At 50.3% G+C, this 26,732-nt stretch overlaps 1 protein-coding gene across 2 annotated transcripts in view; it reads left to right on the forward strand.

Annotated features, from left to right (window-relative positions):
• The window catches only part of TRIP4 (thyroid hormone receptor interactor 4), a 28,041-nt gene extending 2,415 nt beyond the window's left edge, over positions 1 to 25,626 (forward strand). For both annotated transcript variants that reach the window (XM_085071158.1, XM_085071159.1), the window contains exons 4-13: positions 690 to 923; positions 1,717 to 1,795; positions 3,774 to 3,903; positions 4,203 to 4,418; positions 4,742 to 4,868; positions 5,562 to 5,749; positions 6,744 to 6,868; positions 7,245 to 7,336; positions 21,462 to 21,564; positions 25,385 to 25,626. In XM_085071158.1, coding sequence (XP_084927284.1) covers positions 690 to 923; positions 1,717 to 1,795; positions 3,774 to 3,903; positions 4,203 to 4,418; positions 4,742 to 4,868; positions 5,562 to 5,749; positions 6,744 to 6,868; positions 7,245 to 7,336; positions 21,462 to 21,564; positions 25,385 to 25,452 — 1,362 coding nt within the window. In that variant the 3' untranslated portion in view covers positions 25,453 to 25,626. The remainder of the gene's footprint in view (positions 1 to 689; positions 924 to 1,716; positions 1,796 to 3,773; positions 3,904 to 4,202; positions 4,419 to 4,741; positions 4,869 to 5,561; positions 5,750 to 6,743; positions 6,869 to 7,244; positions 7,337 to 21,461; positions 21,565 to 25,384) is intronic.
• The last annotated feature ends 1,106 nt before the right edge of the window (positions 25,627 to 26,732 follow it).

Here is a 26,732-nt window from a genome sequence, read left to right on the forward strand (position 1 = left end):
GGATCTGGCAGTAGCACTAAAACCAGTTGGGCTTTATTGGGGGGACTGGAAATGCTGCATTCGCTTGTCATTAAACCAGATTGAAACTCAGAGGTGAATCATGAAATCACTAAAGCCAGATCATGGAAGGAGGAGCAGAATTTATTTTATAGCTCAATACTTGAACCTTTATTTATGAAAAAACACTGAGGTAGCTGTGCTGGGTGGAAAAGCTGCTGGGAGGTGACATGGCTGTGAATGCAGTGTCCCTGTTGCCACCACCGGCTGTGTCTGGGGACAGGAACATACAGGGTGCATAGCTACAAACAGGGAGTCTAAATAATCCTTGGAAATGAACTTGGGAGTAGCTGAGCTGTTGTTTGGAGCTGTTAAACAGGCATTAGGCTCTCCCGCAGGTGCAAAGCACGGACAGCAGCACTGGCTGCCCAAATCCCAGCAGCTCCAGGTGGCGTGGGCAGCAAACTTTGAGTGCATCCTTGTGTCCTTGCTTTGTTTGGATTCCTTGGAGCATTTCTGGCAGGCCTGGGCTTGTCCTTCTGCTCAGTCTGGGGTTGGGTCCAAGTTTCATTCCAGTGAGGCAGAATAACATTTGTCTGAGCCTCCCAGCCTGCCAGGGGGTCAGTGCTCGCTCTCTGCTGGCAGTGCTGCTCTGGGAGTACTGTTTGTTTGTTTACTTTTTTGCTTTCCAGGCCCAGGAGAGCAGCAGCAGAGTCAGCAGCAGTAGCATTTCCTCTAAGAAGAAGCCCAAGTATGTCAACCTGTACACGAGGGAGGGTCAGGACAGGCTGGCTGTGCTCATCCCGGGCCGCCACACCTGCGAGTGCCTAGGCCAGAAGCACAAGCTCATCAACAACTGCCTGGAGTGTGGGCGCATTGTCTGCGAGCAGGAGGGCTCTGGGCCCTGCCTGTTCTGCGGGGCCCTGGTGAGTAACCGGGGAATTACTGCCCCACTTGGTCCTGGAGAAGTTGGCTGAATTAGCCCTTTTGACAAAGGTCCCCTTGCAGAGTTCTAAAACAGGGAAGGAAAGAGCCTCTTAGGAGGTTTCCCTCATAATTTACATAGCTTTGGAGTTTGTCTGGTTTCTGACAGTCTCCTGTGTGTCACACCAGTGTCCAAAATCTCTCCAAGGCTTTGGCCCCATTGTGGGCACATCCCTGATTGCTTTGTCAGGAGCAGTGTCCTGCCTTTCCTTCAACATTTGTGCAATAATGGATCCTTTGGGATACCTGTTACACCTGGATTCAGTTCAAAGGACACCTTTTGGAGAAAGGGGGCAAGTTGTTGATGGCAGATAAGTGGAAATTCCTCTTCATGTGAGAGGAAAATACTGGTTAGGTAGAACAACATGTTTTAAAGCTGATTGCTTGCTATTTTGGAAGATCTGTTTAACTCCCAGTGGCCAAGAAGGAGAGAAAATCTCTGAGTTAAGGGTTATGGCTCTTCCTTGGATGGTTCTGAACTCATCTCTCGTCCTTTGAGCTCAGCCAACAACATATCCACCCAAAGAACAGGGAAAAATCAAACTCTAAATTTCTCTTTTAGTGAAGAACAAGCTTCCAGGATTCTTCCTGTGTCAGTGGGGAAGAGAAGGAGGTGGGAGTGTCATTGCCACTTTAAACAGCCTGATGTGTTTCCAGGGCTTTGAAACTGGTCAAGCTGTCACATCCTTCCCATGTGATGTCCTTCCCAAGTCTTCATTTCCTTCTTTTCCTCAGGTGTGCACTAAAGAAGAGCAGGACATTCTTCAGCGGGACTCCAACAAGAGCCAGAAGCTGCTGAAGAAGCTCATGGCAGGTCAGTTGCAGTTCCATACCTGGAATAGAATGAATCCAAAATAGTGTGAGTTATTTCCTTCAGACTTCACTGAGCTGCTTGCCTTCATTGCTGCTCTGTGTCTGTGGTAGGCATTAGAGGGATGGCTTGGAAGTTGGCTCCTTGGATCCTCCTGCAAGCCCTCAGCAGCATTCCTGAGCTTCAGCAGAGGTGACAAACGAGTGTCAAATGGCAGCATGTGGTGTCCTTCCCCTGAGGCCCCAAGGCTGTTCATTCAGCATTCCAGAATCAATCACATGACCTGGGTCATTGTAGCAGTCCTTGGAAATTAGGATAAGTCTCCTGTGGAATGTGTGCTGTGGAAGATGAAGTGCTGCTGCCTGATTTGCTGGGCTTAGAGAGGTGATAGTTAATATTTCCTAATGGCTTGTTTTATCTCACACTTATCTTGGAAGCTGAAAATAAGAACAGAGCCAAGGAAAGCAAGAGGAAGTAATACCCAGCATCCCAGTGAAGACCTGTACATTGTGGGGATGTTTGTCTGAGTTTAGCTGAACTACAGCCAAGGTCATGGTGTTCTTCGTTGGAGAATACACTTTGCTGAGGAACTGGGAAAATAGTTACTCCAGGTCTGGGCTTCTCCTTAGAGCTATGGAGATGGCAGGAGAATGGAAGTCCTTGAGTGCACCAGCTGGTCGTAGAGCCAGGCTGTTCTATCTTTCCCATACAGATCCTGGTGTATTTCACAATCCCATTTCTTACCTGTTTTATTTCTCTTCTCTCCTGCCTCTGTCAGCTCTTGCTTTGTTATCCACGTAGGTAAAAGCTGGAATGTGATTTGCTGTTGTCTTGGGAGTAAAAATTGTGGATCAGTGACCGCAGGGAAATACAGGCAATTATTTCCCTGAAATGAAGGCATTTCCCAGTGTGGTGAAATACACTGGTTTGTTCCATCATGACTTTGGTTCAAACCTTTTGTGGGTTTTTTTTTTGTTTTTGGTTTTGTTTTGTTTTGTTTTGTTTTGTTGCTCCCTGTTGTTTGCTTGGTTGGGTTTAGGACCCTTGCCAGGAGGGGTAAGCAGGAAGAGCATTTGCTGGGAACAGATTTCTTCATCTCTGGAAACAGCTGGTTTGGGGAACCAGGTGTGGTATGTCAGGATTTTGTTCATGGGAAGCATAAACAGAAGCAGGTGGAAGGCTCTGGGTCTCTCTGGAATCTGTCCTGGGCAAGAGGCACTTTGTGAGGGTAACAACATGTAGGGAGGGTTTGGCTTTTAGAGGGGGACTCCTAAAAAAGCCAAGGTTGTTGCTGAAGAAGAAAAGCCTCCAGACCTCAGAACCCCTCCCAGTGCCTAAAGGAGCTTATGCAAAGGAGAGAGAGGGACTATTTAAATGGGCAGATAGTGATAGGACAAGAAGGAATGGTTGTGAGCTAAAAGAGGAGAAATTTAGATAGGATATTAGGAAGAAATCCTTCTCTGTGAGGGTGGTGAGGCCCTGGCACAGGTTGTCCAGAGAAGCTGTGGCTTCCCCATCCCTGTAAGGGATGTAAGGCCAGGTTGGATGGGGCTTGGAACACCATGGTCTAGTGGAAGGTATCTCTGCCCATGGCAGGGAGTGGAATGAGATGGGCTTTAAGGTCCGTTTCAACTCAAACCATTCCATGATTCTATGATTATATATATGGTTGGCGACGGGAGGAATTTTGACTGCCCAAATTGTTACGGAAGGGTGAAGGAGAACCAAAGACCAAGAGCTTCTCCCTAAACTCTACCCAGACTTTGTCACTGTGATATTTAAACGATTCCTCCTCTTTGGAGGAAGGAGTCTGTGAAATGGGCTTGAGGGAAAACTGTGGCTTCAACCTCCTTGGAAGGATGCTGATCTTGCTGCAAAGCTCCTGGGATGACATTTGGTTTGGGGGGCATTTCTGCAGCCTGGCCCACCCAAATGGCTTTAACCCACTGGCTGCTGAGCTGTGGTTTGTTTTGTGTCTCAGGTGCTGAAAGTTCAGGGAATTTGGATGCCATAAGTAAAGGCTTGCTGCCTCACCAGGAAGCAAGACTCAAAGCAGGCCTGGAGATGGCTGTGAAGCACAAAGACAAGTTGTTGGAATTTGACAGGACAAGGTAAGATACCAGGTGGGAGACTGTCATGAATAACGTAAGTGACCTGGCAGGTGAGGTGCCTTTAGCAGAAACATTGGGAATTCTTTCTAAAACGCAGACTGCAGGCTCAGACACCTTAGCGATGGCATTTGGTGTGACAAGAATGAGTCTCTGGAATTGATCCCTTTTCAATTCCTTTCTTTGTGTCCCTGACAGCCCAGCTCTTGGAGATATGGGAAAGAAGCAGGTTGGAGGGTGGGTTCGGGGCTCTGCCATGGTCCCACTGTGCTCATCTTCTCCCATTGGGGTTGCTCTCTCAGCGTACGCCGGACCCAGGTCATTGATGACGAGTCAGATTACTTTGCCACAGACTCCAACCAGTGGCTCTCCAAGCAAGAAAGGGAAGCGCTCCAGAAGAAGGAGCAGGAGCTACGGGAGCTGCGCCACGCCTCTCGGCTTGCTAAGAAAATCACCATTGACTTCGCTGGCAGGCAGATCCGGGAGGAAGACAACAGCATGGCTGAGTACCACAGCAAGTGAGTGAGGGCTGGCAGCATGCCTGAGAGCAGGGTGGTGCAAATCCTTATGGAGAGTGGTCTGACATGCCTGATATAGCTGCCCAGGAAAGAGGTGTTGCAGAAGGCCTGTCTGAACAGAACCAGTTCAGCTCAAATTCACACCAAGCAGAGTTTCTGCAGTAGAGAGCAGTGACTGCTCAAATTGGAAATCATACTGAGCAAGGGAATCATTTAGTTGGGGGGAATGGGAGAAAAAATGCTTTGGGTCAGAGTGTGTGGGGAGAAGGGAGATGTTGCCAGGGGAAGCAGGGAATGTTCATGCCTCTCATTTTTGTTTGCAGACTGGATGAGACCGTTGAAGCCATGAGCTGTGGTGCTCTGAGTGAGCCAGCTGGGACCCCTGGGGCAGAGATGACACCAAACTCTGGGGTTTTGGTGAATCCCCGTCTCCTCCAGCCTGCTCCTTTGGTCAGTGGGGTTTCAGTGGTTTATTCCAGAGTAGTGACTAATTCTGGGAGACTTCAGCTTAAGATATGTCAACTCCAGCACATCTGTAGTATCCCAAAGGATCACAGGATGGTTTGAGTTGAAAGGGACTTTAAAGACCATCTCATTCCATCCCCTGCCATGGGCAGGGACACCTTCCACTCTCCCACATTACTCCAAGTCTCGTCCAACTTGTCCAAGAATGCTTCCAGAGATGGGATGACTTCTCTAGACAACCTGTTTCAGCATATCACAGCTTTCCCAGTGAAGAATTTCTCCCTAATATTGAATCTAACCCTGCCCTCTGCTAGTGGGAAGCCATTCCCCATTTCCCTTTGTTTCTCATCCCCTTCTTCCTCCCCTGTGTCCCTCACTGGATATCTCAGTTTGGGATAGAGAAGGTTTGCCAATGCCCTGCTCTGTTCCCTGCTCCTGATGGGTTGGTTTATTGGAGTTTTAGCCTTCTACCTCCTTTTCAGGAATGCAGAAGTTTCTGGGAGCCTAAGGCTGTATCACCCTTTCAGCTCTATTTTATGAAGCCTTTTCTGACAGATTCCCATTTTCCAAAGGGCATTAGGGTAATGAAGGAAAACTTCAAGTAGAATTTGCACTTGATACACATTATTCCTGAAGAGGTGCTAACCTTTTCCATGTTTTTTTTTGAACACTCTTGAGTGGGTGGACCAAAGTGGTTTGTTCCCACAAAGGAAAACCATTCATTGCATGGAGGCTGGAAATGAGTCTGGCTTGGAGCGAAACAGGCTGCGGATTCAGGACCGAGAGCTGCAGGAGATCTCGGATGATGGTTGGTGCCTCAGCCTGCACCAACCTTGGGCTTCCTTGCTTGTGAGAGGAATCAAAAGGTGAAGATATCCCAGGCAGCTCCTGCTCCACAGGGGAGGTGGGAAGTTGTGTTCCTCAGAGGATCTCTGTGGACCCACTGGCTCTATGCAACAACTGATACCTGTGATAACTCCAGGTTTGGAAGCTGTGCTTCCTCTCCCAGTAGTGTAATGATGGGTTGAGGAGCTGGAGAGTTTCTTTTTTGGGATAGTACATAACCTGGAAGGGACAAGTTTCTTCACAGTGGGTGAATGTAGAGAGAGGCTGAGATTTTTCTGCTATAGTTGGGGCATTCCTGTGTGGAATCTGAAAAGTAAATGAGGTAATCACTTGAAATATGTTATGCTGCATTTTTGTTTGGCATAAAGAAGGCAACAGTGTCACCAGGCTCTGTTTAAAAGAAACCCAACCCTTGCCACTACTACCTTCCCTCTCTGAGCTGGGAATTGGGTTAGAAAAAGAAGCTCCTAAAGTTAATAGTGAGCAAAGATTCTTCTTTAGCCTTTTTTTCACTTCACCATGTTTCACATTTTGGAGAGCAAAGCTTTTTCACTTCCCAAGCTAAACATGCTGTAAATCTTGATGTGTGCAGATTCTGCATCCAGGTGTTCTGGGGGTGCTCCAGCCACTCTGATACAGCTGCAGAATTGCAGGATCTCCAGACAACTGCTCCATGCAGATACCTGCTCCCTTATTGCTCCCTTGATTGCTCTGTGTGACTTTAGGAGCTTATAAGGGAATTTTATGAGCCGATTGTCCTGCACATGTGTTCTGCTGTTCTGCTGGGCCTCCTGGGGATTGATGTCCTCTAAAGCCCTCAGGACACACTCTGCTTTATTTGTGACATTATTTTTTGCCCATCTCAGCTTTTCTTTGTGGTCCTGACACATTGCTTGAGTTGGGATTATCAGGGCAAAGCTTAGCAGCAGGAATTGGGTATACTTGAGTGAAAAGTATGTCCATGTGGGTGATTTCTGCTGGAGTTTTAGTCCTAAATTCTCCTCTGTTCTTTAGGGTCGAGGGCAGGACCTGGTACACATCTCATCGAGGGAGGTTATGGATTGCAGCTACTGCTAAAAGACCTTCACCTCAGGAAATCTCTGAACTGGAGGCCACCTACAGAATGCTGCTCCAGAAAGGTGAACTCCTCTCCTTGGATATTGGAATGATTTGGTACACTGAGCCATGTAATGAGCAGTGTCAAAAATCTCTCTCTGCTGAGCAGTTATTGCTGCTTTGCTTTTAACCTTCTGGTCTGGAAATTCTCTTCATCCTTTCTGCATTCCTGTGAGAAGCAGGAAAAGCTATATATAAAATTAAATTTCTCAGCCTTAGTCCTTCATGGGAAAGGTCTTGACCTGGAAAAGGGACAAAAAAATGTTAAATTGCTGTATGGGTTCTTGTGCCTCAAAAAGTAGAGGTGCCTGGAGGAGAGGGAAGGGCACCTGGGGACTGGAAGACCCCAGCTGTGTGTGTGAATGTGGGCTCCCTGAAGAGATGTTTCTTTTGGTGCAGATGTGGACTTTCCAAGTGATTATCCCTCAGGATGCCTCCTGGGCTGTGTGGACATGACTGATTGTTTATCACAAGAGCAATTTCAGGAGCAGGTGAGTACAGAAATGAACCTTTCAAAGATTGCATTAACCAGCAGGTTTTTAAAGTGGTGGAACTCACCTCTTGGCGAGTGGAAATTGGATGGAAATTTTAGATTGCGTTGAGAGAAGACACAAGTTATTGCAGGGATTTGTGTGGCAGAGGACGTGAGGGAGCCTGGAAACCCAGGACAGTGTGGATGTGTAGAAGACTCTGCAGCAGTGGTGGTGCTGTACCATGGGACCTTGTCCCTGCCCTGTGGTGCCAGTGGCATTGACTGGCCTGGTATAGGAGAGGGTGGCTTGGCCTATGCAGAGGGATCCTGGCATGGATCTGCCTAGTGCTTCTTCCAGGAGCTGGAAGTCACAGGGGCCTCACTGGTGGTGTCACAGTGGCCTAACTGGTGCATATTGTACCCTGGTTGTGGCACTGAGTGACCTGGAGAAGGACCCATGGGAGGAGGTGAACTCTCTCCCACCAGGGACAGAAGAGCCACAGGACTACCTGTAGTGAAGCAAGGTTGGAATCAGAAGTCTTTTGAGAAATTGGAAACCATCCATGGCTGATGATGGTGTGTGGTCCAGATGTGCTGAGAGTGTTGGCAGGTGGTCTCACAAGGCCACGCTCTTACCTTGGGGTGGTTATGGAAATCGGGAGAGGACCCTGGTAACTGTTGTAATAAACTGTTGGCACCTGTGGTTAGAAAGGGAAGGAAGGAGATCTGGATGCTTCAGGCCAGTCAGCTTCACTTTGGTCTCTGGGAACCTCATAGGAAGATTGCTCTCGGAAGCCAGTTTTGGCCACATGGAGGAGGAGGACATTAGGAATAGCCAGTGTGGATTTACCTACGGATAAACTCATGCTTGACTAACCTGATGACCTTCTTGGATCCCATAGTTAGAGTGGAGAGTATCTATTAACCTGCTGTCCTGGAGTAGGCATGAATCCAAGAGGAGTTACAGCCAGTATAAGTGATTATTCCTCTTTGCATTGGTTAAACCACAACTGGAATACTTGGGTCACCGTGAAATTGTTGATAAACTGGAGTGAATCCCATGGAGACCACAAGGGTGGTTGGGGGCTGGAGCCCTGTGAGGAAAGGCAGGAGACAGAGAGATCTTCCACTTCCTGCAAGGAGATTACTGGGAGACAGAGCCAGGCTCTGTGCTGACATACACAGCAGGAGGGTCATAAATTGAAAGGGGAGGGTTCAATGTGGCTTAAGGAAACAAATTACCATGAGGATGGCCCAGCAATGGAGCAGGCATTGCACAAGGGGTTGGACAGTCTCCACCTGGGAAGGTTTTCAAGACCCAAGAGGACAAAGCAATGAGCAGCCTCACCTGAATTCAGTGTTGGCCCTGCTTTCTCTGGGAGGTTGGACTAGAGACCTCCTGAGGCCCGAGTCTGATACTGTGACTGACTCCATGCCCAAAATCTGGGGCAGGAGCTTTCCTTGGGGTGTGTTTTATGGACTTACAAAACTTGTACTTAACGCCAAGCACAGCATGGCTGTTCCCAATCCCATTTCATCCCTGTTCACTCCACTGCCCCCTGTGCACATCAGGTTTGGTCTGGTGGGAATCGCCAAACCATGCAGGGCTTGATAGTGAACCATGACCATCTTGTGGGATGGAATAGATGGATTCCTTCCTAAGGAATCCACCAGGATGATCTTGCTGTGAAGAGCTGGAGAGGGAGCAGCAGCAGCTGGGGCTGTTTCTCAGGAAGTGCTTCTCTGGCTTTCCCAAGCCCAGTGAGGTTTTTAGCAGGCAGAGATGCCTGGAAAGACAGGGAGTGTGCTTCTGGTGAGGTTGTGTCTCTTAGTCACAGGAGGAAGGCAGAGAGGTTGGAGTATGAGCAGCAGAGGGAGCTTTGGGACTGGAATGCTATGAAATCTATAGGAGTATTTGGCCTTGTATGGGAACAAGCCTTGGGAGAGAGAGAAGAAGGGACACTGAAGCCATTGTAGGGTTTTTCTTTTGCAGCATCCACTAATTTGCAGTTTAGGCTTCACTGGAGATTCCTATCCATCTCCTGCTGTCTGTAACAGTGGTGGAAAAGTAGATCCTGGTCTCTTACAAGTACTTTTCTGTCTGTCACAATCCCTCCTCTTCCTTTGTGGATATGTTCTTCAGGCATCAGTGGAATGGCTGTGACGCATCTCTGGTCTGGGAATTGTGCTGTAGGTAACTAGCTTTAATCTTCCCATGGAGGACCCTCACAATTAGCCATGTTCTCTGGACATACCTCCCAGTTTGCTGGCACTGCTTGGCCACAGAGGCACTAGAGGCAGAGCTGTGTATTCCAGGAGCACCATTATCCAACCTGTTAGTGACAGACTTCCCTTTCTTCTCAATGCCGTGGCATTTCCCAGTTTGCATTTCTCTGACTTTTTGCTGCTCCCATATTGCAAACTACTTACAATTCCTAATTTCTTGCCTTTTTATGGTGGTTTTGTCTGTTTTTCATGCGATTCCTTTAAGCAGCATTCATTTCCCTCACTTGTGAGCTTAAATCCAGAGATTTGAGCCTTTATGCAGTTCATTCTGAGGAACTGTCTGATTTTGTGGGCTCTCAGGAGCAGCAAGTGCATCTGAAGGAAGCTGAGCTGAATTTAATTGCAAATGTCAGCAAGATGACAAAGTGTGCAGCAAGTGCAAAGTGTGCAGCTCAGAAATCTGAGTTGGATCTCACCACGAGTGAGAAATTCCTGTTCCTCATGTGTGCGTTTCAGCCTGGCATCATCAGCAGCATCAGCACTGTGATCCTCCCATTTCCCACTGTGCAAAGATTCCTTGTAGGTCAATAGAGAGACAAGGAACGTGATGCTTTTTCACCACTTAGGCTGTACAGAAACATTGGATGTTTTCGAGGCATGTGTGAGCAGGCGAGGGGAAGTGATACAGAGCAGAGACCTCTTGGGGACCGAGCCGCCATGGAACTTTTCCAGGTGCTGTGCTTTGACTCACACCTCTCCTCCTCACCACCTCCCATTTGAGGTTCCTGCGTGTTCCAGAAGAAATCATTTCACGAGTGCAGGGTGAGCCTCGCTTGCAGGTTATACCAACCTCCTGAGGATGAAATAGTTCCTGTCTTGCTCCTGCTGTTTTGATGGTGATCCAGTGGTTTTTTTTGGCAGCGACAGAAGCTTGATTTCACTCTTGTGACTATTTGTTCCCATAGGCAAGGGAGATTCTTCCTGGTCTTGGGTCTGTTTTTCTTCATACTGGGGCAGTTCAACCTGGAGAAAGGAAAGCTCCAGGGAGGCCTCAGAGCCCTTCCAGTGCCTAAAGGGACTGCAAGAAAGCTGGAGAGGGACTTTGGACAGGGAGTGCCAGGACGTGGGGGAAATGGCTTCCTGCTGCCAGATTGCAGGGTTCGATGGGATATTGGGAAGGAATTGTTCCCTGTGAGGGTGGTGAGGCCCTGGCACAGGTTGTCCAGAGAAGCTGTGGCTGCCCCTGCATCCTTGCAAGTGACCAAGACCAGGCTGGACGGGGCTTGGAGCAACGCGGGATAGTGGAAGGTGTCTCTGCCCATGGCAGGGGGTGGAATGAGATGGGCTTTAAGGTCCTTCCAACCCAAACCAGTCTGTGATTCCATGGTTTTATGGTCTTTCCCCATTGTGACTCTCCCGTTATCTGTCAGCCCTTTCACTGCTGTCACCCACTCCCTATTTAGCAGTGTCTGCGGATTTAATTTCCCTGCTGTTTGCATCCTCTCTCACGTTGCTAATGAAGATGTTGTGGCACCCCGCTGGTATTTGTCTATCATTATCCTAATTTTTTTTTTTTTTTTCCCACACTTATGCTCAAAAAACCAAAATTAGGCAATGCTGCCCCAGCAGAGTCAGAGCCATTCCCTGCCAGAGCTCTTGCATTATGACCAAGGAGGGGTCATTTATCCACATTTTTACTGCACACGTAAGCCTGGCCTTTCATCACCACTCAGAGGAGGCAGTCCTACCTTCCTCTGCCCTACCTGCAGCATTTGAGGCCCGACTGACGTTGAGATGGTTTGCAGATCCTGTGGGAAGTGATCACAAAACAGGATCTGGAGCGCTGGAGCTGGCAGGGAGCAGAGAAAGAGTAGAGATGTCCTTGGGATTAGGATCACCGGCACGTCGGGTGCCCTAATCCCAGTTGTGCTGTCTATTGCATGATCTAGTTAAATCTGTTCCTCTGGGTCTCTTTCCCACGTGGAAAATAAAGCAGGTCTTCCAGTCACAGGTTATTTACACTACATTTTACTGCTCAGAGCTGTGATCTTTGGCTTGGAGCTGCTCTGGCAGCAGAAGTTGTGCTCAGGTAGGAGAGTCCAGCCCATTGTCCAGCATCATCTGCTTTGTTCGCGGGGTACTGAAGCAGGAGCTACTTGCTGAACTCAGCCCTCGTTGCCTGGTGCCTGGAGACTGCTCTGAAATCTCAGGATTTCCAGTTGAGCTTTACACATCTCGCCCTTCCTCAGAGCGCATTCTGGGCTCATTTCCTTCTCTCCCTGGCAGCCACCCAAAAATCCCTGCTCAAGACCAGAATGATCCCTTTGTTACACTTTTCAGCTAGAGGTGACCTGGAAACTTTTTCCCCCTTGAAGATCCGAGCATTCACTAAGGCTTTTCCTTGCTCCGGGGCTGACGTCACCAACACCTTGAGCAGAGCAAGGAGCTGCCCTTGTTTTCCTGCACAAGGTGTCACTGACTTCAGCAGCACCCACTTGGGATTTGTGGGATGGGGCAGGCAGGGCTTGGCACGGGACTAAAGCCAGCAGGGAAGTGTTTACATTGATGCCATTTCCATGTGCTCTGAAGTCCATGTTCATTTTGCTAATGACTTTGATCTGAGAGACTATTTAACTGGAAAAAGAGCATTTCCTGCTGCTATTTTGGTGGTTGATAGGTGTGTTTGGCTTACTTTGAGTGCAGACATACACACGCCGATATCTGGATGGAGCTATTATCCCAGGCTGAAATATTGGCTAATTATGTTTGATGGCAGTTAAGTGTTTATTTTTCATTTCTAGGTGATCACTTAGTGTCCTAAACCTGCACAGGAGAACAGGTAGAAGCTATTTTTGTGCCACGAGATTGCAACTATCATTTAAATAGGCTCCAGCTTTCCCATTCAGGAAATTTGGGTTTAAACTCTTGGCCCCCTCTTCCCTCCCTGGTGAAAAGAACAACAAAAAAAATGAGACTCAGGTGCCCAGTGTGCAGAACTCACTTTAAACTCTCAAATAGGAGTGAAGAAGGGTAGAGAGTTTCTATATTTAGACTCCAGAAGGTGCCTGTTTAGATGATCTCCAAATAAAGGAACAATAGCCCTCTGGGAATATTTTCCTAAGGAGCTAATGAGAGGGAGAAACACAAACATAGACATTGACGTGTACTTCTAAGAACAATATAAATGCGTAGAGACTTTTTATGAGGACCTTGTCCCTGAAGGAAAGGTTTCCTAGTGCAGGCTCTGAGCAACACAAATGCCTGTTTGTGTGGTGCCTTGGCTGTCCTGGCACCTTTCTTGGCTCCACCACTGGGATATTTGCCTTCTCATTCCTGATGCACCTCTCCCAGTGAATAATTTTTAGCTAGGTCAGATATCCTTCCTTCTGGATCAGTCTAGGTGGCTGTTAATGACTGCAACCCGTGAAAGGCCTTTGAACTTTACAGGTCCCTGCATTCTCCTGAGCTGAATTTGTGTTTTCTGTGTAGCCAGATGCCAGATCCAGTAGTGTCAGGCATTAGGCTGGCTCACATTAAAGAGATGCATCTCTTTAATTTGGGTTCTCACCCCACAAAATCCCCTGGTTCGTGGTTCTGCAAGCAGAGCAGGAATGCAGCTGGTTTGGATTAGAGACAGTAAGAGATGGGGGAGTTTTTCCGTATGGGAAGTGCTTTGGTTTTCATCAGAGGCTCTTCTGAGGCTCCAGCGGCCTTGCATAAGCCAGCAGGTTTGCTCAGGCCACTGCTCAGGCTGTTAAGATGAAGGCGAGATTGTCACTTGATGATGATTAATATAGGAATGCATTAACATGCCAAAGAAATCGAATGATAGAGGCCTGCTTGCCCTCTCCTCTGGTTTCCTAGACCCAAGGGAGAAAGTGAAGCCAAGGCTGAAACAAATGACTTAATTAATGATGACTGTGGACTTCGCCTCTGCTACCATTTCAGCAAACTACTCATGAGCTGGCAGGGCCTTTTCCCTCTCTCAGATGTGGTCATTGATATTTGCTGCCTTCTCAGTGTTTAGGTTTTATTTAATCCTGAAACTGAGGGTTAGATAAAACTGACCTGGAGCCCCAGGTCAGGTCCCCACTGCCTCCCCATCCAGGTTGAGCTGTGACCACCCTTTCCGGGGTGACCCCAAATGATGTGTCAGCTGCAAAGTGCAACCTCCACTCTGTATGTAGAATGCCCAAGGATTCTGCTTGCTTAAGCTTTTGTTGGTGTGTCATTGATTTCCTAACCCTGAACAGACTGGTTGCTCCGATGCATTTCCTGGTCCTGTGAGAAATCCCATCCCGTTCAGGGGGTTGAATCAATTGTGGGAGCAGTTGCCGGCATCACGCCTCCTCGGGGAGAAGCAGCCAGGGTCAGCATGGGGAGAGTCAGCTGCCCAAGTGAACCAGGGCAGGGACACAGGTGCGCAGGGCTGTGTTCCCAAAGTTTGGGTGTTCCGGCTAGGTTGCATGTCCTACCCCTGTGCTTCCAAGCTCGGATTATGAAAGGACTTTGTGAAGCTGCTTGAAGTCTGACTGTATCTGTCTGGCTGCAGGTTCATGAGGTGCCCTGGCTCCCCCTCGTCTCCTCCTCCACATCGCTTTTCCTTTCTCCATGCTGAGTCTGTCTGATGGTGCGGGTGGTGGGGCCACATTGGAGCTGAGCTTAGCCTTGCCCCTGCTGTCCTTTGGCACGGGGGGGGGGGGAATGAAAACAGCTCTTTCAGCCTAGTATCCTCCCAAATAATTTTCCAAGTCCACCCAGTTTCTCCCGAACCGGTCGTCAGGCACTCTATAAACATCTCCAGCCCTTCCAAGGTTTACCATGGGCGGGTGTTGTCCTGGGCTGGGATTGGAGCTGCGGGAGGGTGTTGATGGCTGTAGGTCTTGTGATGCCGGTTCAGGGAGAGCTGGGGGATGCAGTGGCTGTTGCTGGCACTGCTGGGTCCTCCAGGTCTCCCGCAGAGTGGAGCTCTGGCAGACTTCTTGGAGTGCACCAGCACAAGTTGGAATTTTAAATCTACATTTCAAAGTCCTGTTATTACTTACTGTGGTTTAAGTCCTTCCCCTGCCCTTCAAATCAAAGTACAGCCTGTGGTGTAAGAACACCATGATGAGAGCCGGGCTCCAGGCTGGAGGCAGAGAACACCCACTGGATGGATCCGCCCGGCCAGGGAAGGATCCCGTGGCAATCCCAGCCTGCTGTTCCTGGATCTGGTCGCACACCAGCCAGGCATGTGAGGGGCAGAGCAGGCGAGGGCTGCCAGGCATCGTGGTGGGAAGAAGGGGAAAGAGAGGCAGGCTCACGAAATTCCGTGTGCATCCTGGTGCAGGGAACATGTGCCAGCACACGAGCTGCCAGCAGCAGCTGTAAGTGCTCAGGAACAGCAGGGAGGATGTTGACTGCAACAATGCATCAAGGCTGCGGTTTGTAACCTCAATAGTCAGGCAGTTAACTTTTTTTTCCTCTTTTTTTTAACAAAGACATTTTGATTGCCAAATCCATAACCATTAGCAGCTGTGGTTTCGAGCTGTTCTTTCCTCACACGTTGCAGTCTAGACCTGACAGGCTTTCAAACAAAAGTTTGGCTGACGGCTTTTGTTTGGATTTCTTTGTGATCCTGCCTTTTTTCCTTCTTTTTGCATTCTGTTGATTTGGATTGAACATTGACCTGTATCCCTTTACCAACGCAGCCTCTGTGGACTGGCTTCACTGCATCCTCGAGCTCTTCCATGGCCAAGGACAGCTTGTAGTGTTCCTTGGGTGCATGTTCTGGATATTTCTGCCTCAAGCTAGAAAATTTGGCATTTCTAGAAACTTGGATCTGCTTTAGGGTTTCTGTTTAGGAAAATGTTACATTCCTCATGGGCCAAAGACTGGTTGGCCTATGACTTTGAAAGAGGGTGCTTGAGAACATGCTTAAAGTTGGAAGTGTGATGCAAGACTCTGTCATGAGGGGGATCAAAGCTCGAAGTGAAGCACTTGGTGCTCTGCAAGTGCTTTCCAGGACTGGAGGGCTGAGTCAGGAGGTGACACACCTGGCAAACCTGGGTCTGCTGTTTGCAGTTGGGTGTCACCATTGGGTGAACGTACCATGGAGCACCCAGGGGGAAGGCTGTGTTGGGAAAATTGGCTGGATAATTCCCCAAAGGGAACGTCCTTGTAAAGAGATGACTGAGACCACTGCTGTCAGAACAAGAGACAGGGAACTGATGCTCCTAAACCACTTTCCTTGGAAAAGTCACAGGCCAGATGTGGCTTGGACACAGTGGCACCCACATCCAGTTAAGCATCATCTCTCATTTTGGATGGCTTCATTTCTCCTAGATTCACATGTTTGTGGTGCAGGCATTGCTGCAAGTGCCCTTCTTTGGCTGCAAGTGCCCTTCTTTGGCTGCAGCACCCCTGTCACTGCCAAAAAACTGTCCATTTTCTTTTCCTGCTTGCAAACCATGAAAGAAACATTTTCTAGCTGGATGGTGAGCAATTTCCCTCCGGAGAGGAGGAGAAAATGGCTGTTAAGTAGTTAATTACCTGTTACGTTGCTCTGACAGTGATGAAGTTTATGAGGCATGAAAGAAGAGTGGATCCGCCCCTCCCACAAATCACCAAGAAAACGGGTTGAAGGAAGCTGGGCTCCCAGGGAATGCCTTGCATCCCACTCCCCTTTTTGCACGTGGCCAAGGGGTGTCTCCAACACCCAGGAAGAGCTCAGTGTGTGGTTTTGCCTGCTGGGGGGTGTTGTTTTATTGCCACTGCTGGTTCCAGCAGCCCCGCTCTTTCAGAGGGAACGCTGCCTTCACCAGGATGATTTTTTTCCCCTTTGAATGCATTTTACAGTGAAGTCTCTTGCCAACACATGGGCTTGCTTTTATTCTTTCCAGACAGCGTTGCTTTCCAGTGCTGCCTGTTCTATTCCGAAGCTCTTGGAGAGCAGCAGGGAAATGAAGGCTGGAGCGGGTGTCCTGGCCCAGCACTGCCTGGCAGAGCAAGCTGTGTTTTTCTTGTTGTTCACTGAGGAGCCACGCCAGGAAAATGATTCACCCCTTTCCATTATGAACCTTGCGGAGCATCTCAAGCACCTCCTCGCTGCTGGTGCCCTCGGCAGCTTTAAGATGGAGAGAGTGCCAGTGACCTGGGGAAGGACTACAGGTTCCAGCGTGCAATTCTCTGCCGCGCTCTAGCTAACTGGGATGTGCGCTCCACAGCAGGGAGAGCAGAGGAGAGCTGAGGCTGAGTTGCAGGGCTCTGTAGGCCAGCGTGTGTGAAACTGGGACTATTCCCACCCCCTTGTGTCCCCAAGCCTTAATGAGAGCAGGAATGCTCCTGGAAGGTCGCTAACGAAGCTGCTGGGAGTGCTGGGGTTTTGTTCTGTGCAGAGCTGCTGCTCTGTGGATGCGGTGGCTTTGTTCCTGCCTCAGATGCACTGGAGCAGAGCTCATCTTGTTAGTGATGGTTTGGCTTTCCCCCAGGACATTTTCCTTCTGCTCTTCCCATTCTCCTGCCTTTGGGTCACAGCAGTCAGGTTCAAACCAGCACAGCTTGTTGGGGAGGGGTGCAGCAAACAAGGGGTTCAGGATGGCTCTTCTCCATGCTTTTTTCTTCTCCTGTGGAGATGGAATCAGGATGAGCAAAGGATCTCAAATGCCACATTGGTATCAGCAATGCTGGGTGAGCCTGCACGGCCCCAGCATCCTGCTGCAGCCTTTACCCAAATTGGGAAAAAAGAAACATTTAACAGATTGGTGGGGGGGGGGAATATAGCAGGAATTTTTTTTTCTCAGATGTCAGAGAAGGTGGGTTCGTGTCTCTGCTGGCTCTGAGCTGGCTCGTCCTCTTCTTTGCTCTTTTGCTGTGGGCTGTGGAGCAGGAGGCTGGCAGCCCTGCTGCTATTCCTGGTGGTGACAAGCTGGTGATGGGAGATGAGGGATGGCAAAAACAAAGTGTAGGGAACATTCATTAGCAATTGTCCCTGCTTGCAGCTTGAGCTGGGTGGCTGTTGGGGACATCTGATAGCCACTTAACGCATGTTCAAAGTGCTGGCTCTGGCGTTCGGGTGGTCGGTTTTCAGAGGAGTCCAGCACTCAGCTTCCTTTTCCAGCTGCATTTAACCTCGAGCTCTTCCTGCGGGTGTTAAGCTGTCTTGAGATCTGCTTTTCTCTTCCCTCCCAACTAATTTCCCCACAGTTGGGATCTTCCAAACCTGTTAGCAGCAAACTGAAGTCCAGCTGGAGAGATGGGGTGGGGGGGGGAGGTGGGCGTGTGGAGGCCGTGTGTGGATTGTGTCTGCGGGGTGTTGGTGTGAAGCAGTGGGAGGAGCAGCTCTTGGTGAGCTGTGACGGCTGTTTGCAGCCCACAGAGCCCACTGGCCTCCCACCTGCCTCATCGCCAGCTGGCTACGAGGTGGCAGAAGGTCTTAAAGGAGGCTGAATCATATTTTTTTCACACTGTTATTGCATTACAGAACCCCTCTTGAGCTTCCATGCTCATCTGCAGGATTGGAGGAGGGTGGGTTTGCCCCTTCTTGAGGGACAATCTGGCCTCTGAACTGTGTTTGTTGTAGCCACCTTCTCCTAAATGCCAAGTTGCTTCCAGGTGGAGGCAGTGTAAAACCTGGAGTACCAGCACCTGTCTTATTAACACCCCCAAGATGAGAATGATGAGTGCTGTTGAATTTAAGAGACATCCTCCATCAGACTTCTGGCTGGGTTTGATTCTTGGTCTCCAGAGGCAAGGGAACATGGTTTCCCTCTGAATTGACCTTTTATTTTAAAAGCTGCTGTAGAAGATTGTCTTTACTGGGAATTGCAGAATCCCAGACTGGTTTGGGTTGGGAGCGACCTTAAATTTCATCTCATTTCACCCCTGCCATGGGTGAAACACACCTTCCACTAGACCAGGTTGTGCCAAGCCCCATACAACCTGACCAATGTGACAGGTGATGCTCTGTCCTCTCTCTCTGCCACACCAGCTGCAGGTTTTGAGCTTTAGTTCCAAGCTCAGGTTTGCTGAAGTGGTGATGGGCTGCCGGTAGGGTGGAGTAGTTGGGAATAAATTTGTTCTTCGTCTCCTAAACTTCCTGTATTGCACACTGTAGAGTGACTTGACTAACCTCTGACAGCAGAAACAGTGAAAAATGAGGTTTTTGTACTCAAACTTGGGGAGCTTTGAAAAACGTAATGGAGGCAAACCTGTTTGGTGTCTTGGTGACAGCGTCTTCATTGACAGTGGAGCTCCCTAAATTTGTGTGGGATGAATGAATGGAATGTACTCATGGATGGGACTGTGGGAAGAAGGGAACTGGGCTGTTGGCTTGGCTGGGCATCTTGTGGGAGCTCAGCCTCATCTTCCTCACCTGGGAGCATCCCGCTCTAGGCAGAGGAAAGGGTTATGGCTCCTTCTCAGCTCCTGCATGCAGGAGTATTCCGGTTTTTTGTTCACCAGGGTGGGGTAAGAGGTTTCTGGGGTAGGTACAATAGGAAGCCTTAAATGTAGCGGCTGGACAAGGGACTCCTTCTCTGCCTCCTGGGAGTGAGATGCCAGAGGAAGGACCAAAGCTTTCTAAAATGAGGACATGAGGGGATTTGGCTCACGGACAGAAATGCACCCTGGGAGCTGTGGTGCAGAAGCATGAATCCAAGTCACAGCTGTGGCATCCACCTTGGCCTTGGGATCAGATTGATCTGGAACTGTTGGAGCTGAAGAAGACTTGATCCTGGTTTTAGATGAAAGCTGTCAGTGGAGAAACCTACCTGGCTATTCCTTTCACTGCTGATGCCTGTTTGGGAGATGTTTACTGGATGGGACTGTAAGGGGTTTGAGGGGGACTTGGTGGTATCCAGGTCCACCTGGGACATGGTGGCTGAGGGGATTTGGGAAGCAGCTGTATTCCAGCAGCAGGACCTCTGCAACACACCTGTCCTGGCTGCCCCACCTGGCTGAAGAAGCCATGGGCTGAACCAGGTGTAGTGGAGCAGGGATGGATCACCTCTGCAGCTAGGTTTGTGTGGCCTTTGGAGGCCATGCTTGTCCTCAGGTCCTCCGGCCATGGAGGTGCCACCAGTCACCCGCGTGATGCTGAGAGCGACAAAGCGGTGCCAGCATTTCACACTCTCCAGGCACTGGCTGGGGATATTCACTTTGGCTCTTCCTAACCTTCCAAGATCCACCTTCCCTGCAGATGGGAAATGAAAATCCTTGGCATAAGCATGGAGCAGTGGAAGCAAGTCAAGTGACTCAGCCAAAAAAAATAGAAAGGAAGAAACCTGTCCAAGCCCAGGACAGTGCAGCAGGGCATTGGTGTGCGATGCAGATCGGTGCGGCTCCTCCTCCCCGACAGCTGCACGGAGCAGCTGAGTGCTTGTACATCTCTCTTACTCAGTGCACAGCTCTTACACGCTGTTTTAAAACAAGAGGGCTTGGAAATGCTCCTCTGGTTGATCCAATCCCAGTGTTGGGCTTCTGTAAATATCCCTGAACTGCTGGCAACACTGCTAAGCCCCACTGCAGCGTGGGGAGAAGAGGTCACTCCCTGCTTCCCTTGCCGTGCCCAGCTGTTCCAGGGCAAATCCAAACTCATCTTGGCAGGTCGGTGAGAGCATTTCAAATACTCGGCCTAGGAATCATTTGTTAGTAACAAATGGGGGATTTGCCAGGACATGCAGCTCCATCTGGTCTGGCATCCTGTCCCCTCCAGCAGCCTTGACAGATCTGCTCGAGGAAGGCAGAGGAGCAGGAAAAAAAGGAAAGCAGTTCTCCCATGGAAGGAAAACCACTTCTGCAGTCTGTTTGAGCAGGGTTTCCTGGGCTGGAGCACCCTCATGGCATGTAGCTGGCCTCCACGCCTGTCAGCACCAGCTCTGCAGCTCATGGACAATCTGAGGTGGGAGCTGAGATACACATTTTTTATGACTGTTTTGCATTTCACCTCTGAATGCCAGAGAGGCTGAGCTGCAGCCAGCCAGGATCTTGGTGTGCTTCCTGCATGGAGTGGGTTTTTTCTCCTTTTTCCCCACATGCCTAATGAGAAAAACAATCTTTTCCAACCTAAATGCTTCTATGATACTATAATCTCCTTATTCTCTTCCTATGAAATTCCCCCATGTCTTCAGTGTGGTGAAATCCCTCTGTTGACTCCATGCACAGAGCCAGCCCTGAGCTGGCCTCTCTGAGCCATTGCCTTGGCATGTAGCAGGTGTGTTGCTCACCCTTTAAATGCAAGTGAATATCAAGGGACACGTGTCCCACAGCAGGACAGTGCACACTCTCCAAATCTCAAATCCTTGTATTGGGACTGAGCTTTGTGGGGAACACTTGGGGATGTATCTGTAGCTGGGACAGCTGGTGGTGGTCACTGTTCTGGTGGTCATTTCAGGCTGGGTTTGGCAGGTTGTTTTGGTTGAGGTGCTGGTGTGCTGTCCATTACCAGCTAGGGATTAGTGGGAATACTCACATTCCTGGTCAGCTGAATCTGGGGATGCATCAGACTGAAAATCTGTGCCTTGCTTGTCCCAGTGAAAGGTGGGCTGGTGATGGCAGGGCCCCAACCGCCTCCCTGTCAACACCCCAGGCTTCTGATCAGCCTGAATCAAAAGTGAAACCACATGGGTAACACAAATTGGTGCTAAAGGGGGCTGAAAGGGTTTTGGGAACACCCAGGGTGAGCGGATCTGAAGAGGCAGTGAGCTCCCGCAGAGGCGCGGTGGGAAGAGGTTGAGCAAGGGGCTTGCAGAGTAAGACCCAAACCTGAAATTGTTTGTGTTTTTTTCATGAAAAGTTCCTGAAGTGGTTTAGTTTGAGCTGCTGCAGCCTCCATATAACCTATGTCTTGGCTAAGATCCCTCTGTTCTTGCCCACTGAGCTCCTTCCACACCTGCGCAGCTGCCCTGACTCTGCTCTCTGTGTCTCTCTGTGTTTCACAGTATCCGGACCTGAGCCAGGAGTCTGGGTCTCCATTTGTCTTTATCTGCACTAATCCCCAGGAGATGGTTGTGAAGTTTCCCATCAAAGGAAAACACAAAATCTGTAAGTAGTAAAGTTTCCCCAGATGCCCCTCTGGCCCTCAGAGCCAGTTCCCCTTGCCACCCCAGCTTGCCTTTGCCAGATGAGTTCCCAACCTTTGCCCTCTGTTCTTTGATCTGGAGGTGTTTGTTTAATGGCTCAAAAACATCTGTAATATTTTTTTTGTCTTCGGTTCCCCTTTTCCCAGATGTTGCTTCCTTCCAAATACGTGCCTCTTCCTGCCTCTGCAAACATTTGGGGAGTCAAAAAGTGTCCATGTTGGCGGCTGATCTGCTGCTGGCATCAGCCTGGATCAGGACAGGAGTCGGTGCAGCAATGCCCAGGCAGATCCAGGCAAACTTTGTGTCCCATAGTTCCAAGTCACCCTCTTGCCCCTGAGGACAGTGAGGGCTTGAACAGCAAGAGCTGCAGGGCCAGATGGGTGTGCCCCATCCGCAGGTTTATGGGATGGGATGTCCTAGCAGACTGCACAGGGAAGCGCCACAGCATCTGTCTGCGCTCCACTTGCCAGCGTCGTTAGTCCCTTTTACGAGCCACCAGCCCCTCCGCAGGCTGCCAGTTATTCCTGCCCGCTGCCGTAAAAAGGATGGAGGAGGGATGCAGCAGCTGCAGAGCCTGCAGTCAGCTCTGTCCTTATTAGCAGCCTCCCCACCACACAGCCTGGGGAAGGCAAAGCACGCGCTTGCAGAGGATGTGAAAAATTAATTTGACGGGCTAAAAGCAGCAGAAGCAGGAAGAGTCTTGGCTGTTTGTTCAGCAGAGCTGACAACTGAGTGATCTCCCTCCTTTCCACATGGTTCCTTGAGGCTAGTACCTGGGGCTCAGGAGTGTTGGGATTTCTCAGGACTGGTTACTAAGGGCTTTTTGAAGTACAGTGGAGGGTTATTTTTGTTGGCTTTGAGGGTTTTTTCCCCTCTCTGCTCAGGGAAGCACCTTTCTCCCACAGCTGGGTGTCGGGGTATTCCTGCAAAACCATTTGGTTTCTTCCTTGTCTTTTGGAGCAGCACCTGGGAGGTGCATTCAGCCAATGCACCAGCACTCGGAGAGCTGCAAGTGCTCAGATCTCCACAGTCCTCCCCCTAGATGGGTTATTTCCAGTGCCAGTGAGCAGGCAGGAGTTATTTAGCATGCAGACATCTTGGCTGTGGGAGAACAGCCTCATGGCCATTGCGTGCTGGCGCAGCCACTGCATCCTTTTTTTCCCTTGTTTTAACCTCTCCTTGCTCGCCAAGGCTCTCTCATGCCCCTTCACTCCCCACCTCTGCCTCTGTCCAGCTATTGGATGGAAGAGGGGGAAGCTGCTGGGTGGCTCCTGCACGTCGGCCTCAAAGGGTGCAGGTGCTGCCAGTCCCCTCCCCATCTGTCACATTGTCTCCTTTGTGTTGTGACACTTTCCTGCTTGGAGAAGGATCAGTCTAACAGCCTGGAAGGAAGCCGGCTGTGCTGGCGGCTGCCTGTGCTCCCACTCCTGCTGTTGGCCCTGTCTTCTCTGCCCTCTATCCCAATAGGAGTTGTCACGGGAGCAGAGAGGGGAAGCTGTAGAGCTGCATGTTCACTTCCCGGAAGGGACATGGTCCATCTGGGTGATATTTGTGACAGCCTAGGGAAGGAGCAGGGAAGCCTTTGACCTTTCATTGGCACAAGGCGCTGTTTTAATAGAAGCTGGCATTGCATCCCAGGCAGTCAGAAGCTTAATTCTCCCAGCTGGAAGCAGAGCAGAGGGAAGATGCCGGCTCACATCCCCACCTGGGCTTGCTGGCTGCCCTGGTCTCCTTGAAACCTGGCTCAAACCACGACAAAATGCCAGTTTGTCTTGTTGGGAAGCCAAGCCAGAGCAGTTTTCCTTGCCAGATAACAGTATGGACCTCTCCACAATGACATCCGGATGCTTCTCTGTTGCAAATTAGTTGTTTCTAGCAGCCTGGGGATGGGAAAAAACCCCTAACGTGGCTGAATTTTTGCTGCCAGGGTCATTGTTTGTGTGGAAGGGATGGGCACAGTGTTGCATCTGGGAGAGCAGCTCTCCCCAAACACGTCCCCACATAGTTTTAGCGCATGAGGACAAAGCTTGCTGGCTTTTCTCATGGGAGGTTTCCTTGAATCCAGGCAAAGCTTCCCTGAAGCATCACTTAGAAACTTCTCTCCCACAGCCGGGGGCTGGAAGAGTGCGGAGGAGCAGAGGACACAGTGTGAGATGGGAGGCTTTAAATCATTGAGCAGAAAGAGCAGGAGACCCTGAGGCTTTGCCTTATTTTTAGCCTTTTGTTAAAGGTTACTGGTGCGGTGTGTGATGTTTGCCAGCTGGAAGGGCAGAGGAGCTTCCCAATGTTTTTGGGGTCCAGGAGGAGCATGCAGGCTCATGAAATATGACAGCCCTGGTGACACTAGTGGTGGTGGGGGACCAGAGCATGAAGAGAGTGTGAACTTCCTGCCTTTCTCCTCCCAGAACCGTCCCCGGCATGGGGACAGGGTGGTCTGACGCGCTGCTTCTGGATGGGCTGGCTCAGCCTCCTCGGGTGCCAATGTCCGGAAACAGCCATTGCAAGGAGGGGGCTTCTTCCCCATCCTTAGGTAGGGGGGAAGTCTTCTCTGAAGTGGCCAAGGGGATGGAGGATCTCCCAGATCATCTTCCAAGCTGTGTTTCAATTTGTGAATCTGTGGCAAGTGACCTGCAAACCCTCTTTGTTGAGCTGGAATTGAGATGTTTTCTTGGTTTGCAGAGAAGATGATGGTCAGTGGCTGGTTAGGAGCCATTTTCTCTGGAGAAGCACCTCGTTCTTGTGGCACACGGGCATTTACCAGCAGATTTTGGAGCAGTGACCAAAGTCGAACTTCTTTGGAATGTGATGTATCTTGCCCTATCCCTGTTCCCAGCTATGGGGGCAGGATGAGGCTGGCATTTAGAGGATGGGAAGGCGAAGAGGAGTAGCAGGAACTTGGTGGGATGTGGCATTAGAGGAGGTGACCAGTGCTGGCTGCTGGCAGAGCCTTTCAGGGAAGCTGGCTCTTGGGAGCAGGGCTTTGTCTAGGAGGGCGGGAGCATCCTTGAGTTTTTACAGTCAGGAAGAAGAGGACAGGGACACTCCTCTGAGGCAGTGCATCACCATGCCTGTCTTCGGCTTCTTCAGCAGGAGTTGCCCAAAATCCTATGTTTTTGGTGTCCCGCTCCTCTCCCAGGTGGGAAAGCAGAGCTGGCAGTGAAGCCACTGAGGGCTGTGAAGGACAAGGGGAGGCAGTGTTTGCTCCAGGTCCCACTGGAGCTGCTGGCTGAGGTTCTCCCTGGTGGCAAAGGCAGCAGGTGGCCTTGGAGACCACCAGCCTGGAACTTGGCAGTGTGAAGCAGGTGTCCCCAACACACTGGGTGCCCATTGCACCATCATCCCAAGCTGAGGGTTTGTTGTCCCCAGACGTGGCTTTTGCCTCGCTGTGGAGAAACACATCCTCGACACAGTGCTTGACAATCCTCCATCTCCTTGGAGCGTGTCAACATGCATCCCACAGGCAGGCGCAGGGATCGGTTTCCCCCCTGGTAGTCGCAGGCTGGATGTTAATTTACTGTCCTCCCTGCTGAATTTCCCCCTCTCCCGCGTCTCTTGGCCATGTCGGACATGCTTGCCCCTGGCTCCCCGGTGTCGTGCCTGTGGAGGGAGGCCTCTGCGGCTGGAAATGCCTGGCTCTTCAAGCAGGATAATTGGATGTGACAGGAACACACTAACTAGGAGACCTTGCTGCCTCCAGCTCATTTGCATTGCAAATAACATTTAAAAATAAAGAGTGATGAGGGTTTGTTGTGGTGTTTTTTTCTTTAATCCCCTCCTTACAGGGAAGCTGGATGCAAAGATCCATCAGGGAGCGAAGAAGGGGTTAATGAAGCAGAAAGCCGTGGTGTGAGCGCCGAGGAGCAGCAGTGGCTCCCACGCAGCACCTAACTGCCCCTGAGGGGTGCCAGGGTGGTCCTCGACTCCGGAAAGCAGGTGCAGGACGGATTCCTGATCCCAGATTGTTTCTGGGTATTGTTTTTTCTTTTGCATTCCAAAAGCATTAAAAGAGATGTGTTTTCACCAAGACCTGCCCCAACAGCCCTGTGCTTCCTGGGAAGTCCTGCACTGCAGGTAAGGGTGGGTGGGAGATGGAGCTTGACAGGATGGAGTTCAACAATCACTGGCAGCCCCAGGAGCTGGATGAGCATGGGGAGCTCACTGGGAGCAGCCAGCCCAGCTCCCCCCTGGCTTTGGCAGCATCTCCCTCTCCAAAGTGTGCCTTGAGGTGTTTTTGACTGGATGGGGTCAGAGAAGCGGAGAGGTTGAGGGGGATGGATCCCAACAGCCAGAGAGCTTGAGCCCTGCCAAGGGGGATGGGAGGCTTGGGGTTAGAGGTGGTCTGTGTGTCTCCTCACAGGTGCTCTTCCAGCCCTTTGGAATCACTGCTGAATGCCTAACCTTGCATCCTTCTCTCCTGATTTGAGCCAAAGCAGCAGCCAGCTCCCAAAAACCTGGCTCCCAGCAGCTGTGTGTAGAACACCTTTGGCATAAGCTGAATTTTGCCTTTTTCTATACTCCCTCACAATGAGCCTCTCCCCACATTGCTCTGTCTGTGCTCATCACGTACTGGTGTGCACTGGGCTCTGCCTTGCCATGGTCTAAGAGCTCCTCCTCATTACCCTGAGCCCACCCTGCTCTGTGGGGGGACAGAGTTACCCCCCAGCACTGCCAGCATCCCTCCTCCTCTTTCCCAGGAATGTGGTGGGAGCTGACAGCTTGGCTGCTTGGTACAGTCCCTGGGCATAGGTTGTCCCAGCCCTCTGCTGCATGGGAGAGGAGGAGGAGGAGGAGGGTGTGAAGCCTTCATGCTGCAGCACTAGAAATTGTCCCATGCCATTTGCCCTGGGAACTGTCTTTTGGCTCCATTTTAAGCCTGTGGGACCTCTGGGGTGCTGGAAATGGTGGGGCTGAATCCAATGCCTACCCACATTATTCCGTAGTGGGAAAACCCTCACAGGTGTTTCAGCTCTGAACTGCCCGCAGTTGACACAGACGTTATGGTGTAAGAGCTGTTGTTCAGTGTGGCCAAGGATGATGGGATTCTCTTGCTTCTTTCCTCCTCTGGCTGCATCCCCCCATCCACTCTGTCCCTTGTGTCCTACCACTATGGTCCAGTCGGCTGCGCTGGGA

The sequence above is a fragment of the Lichenostomus cassidix genome, chromosome 10 (assembly GCF_008360975.1).
Source record: "Lichenostomus cassidix isolate B80296 chromosome 10, HeHo_3.0, whole genome shotgun sequence".
In the NCBI taxonomy this organism is placed as follows: Eukaryota; Metazoa; Chordata; class Aves; order Passeriformes; family Meliphagidae; genus Lichenostomus; species Lichenostomus cassidix.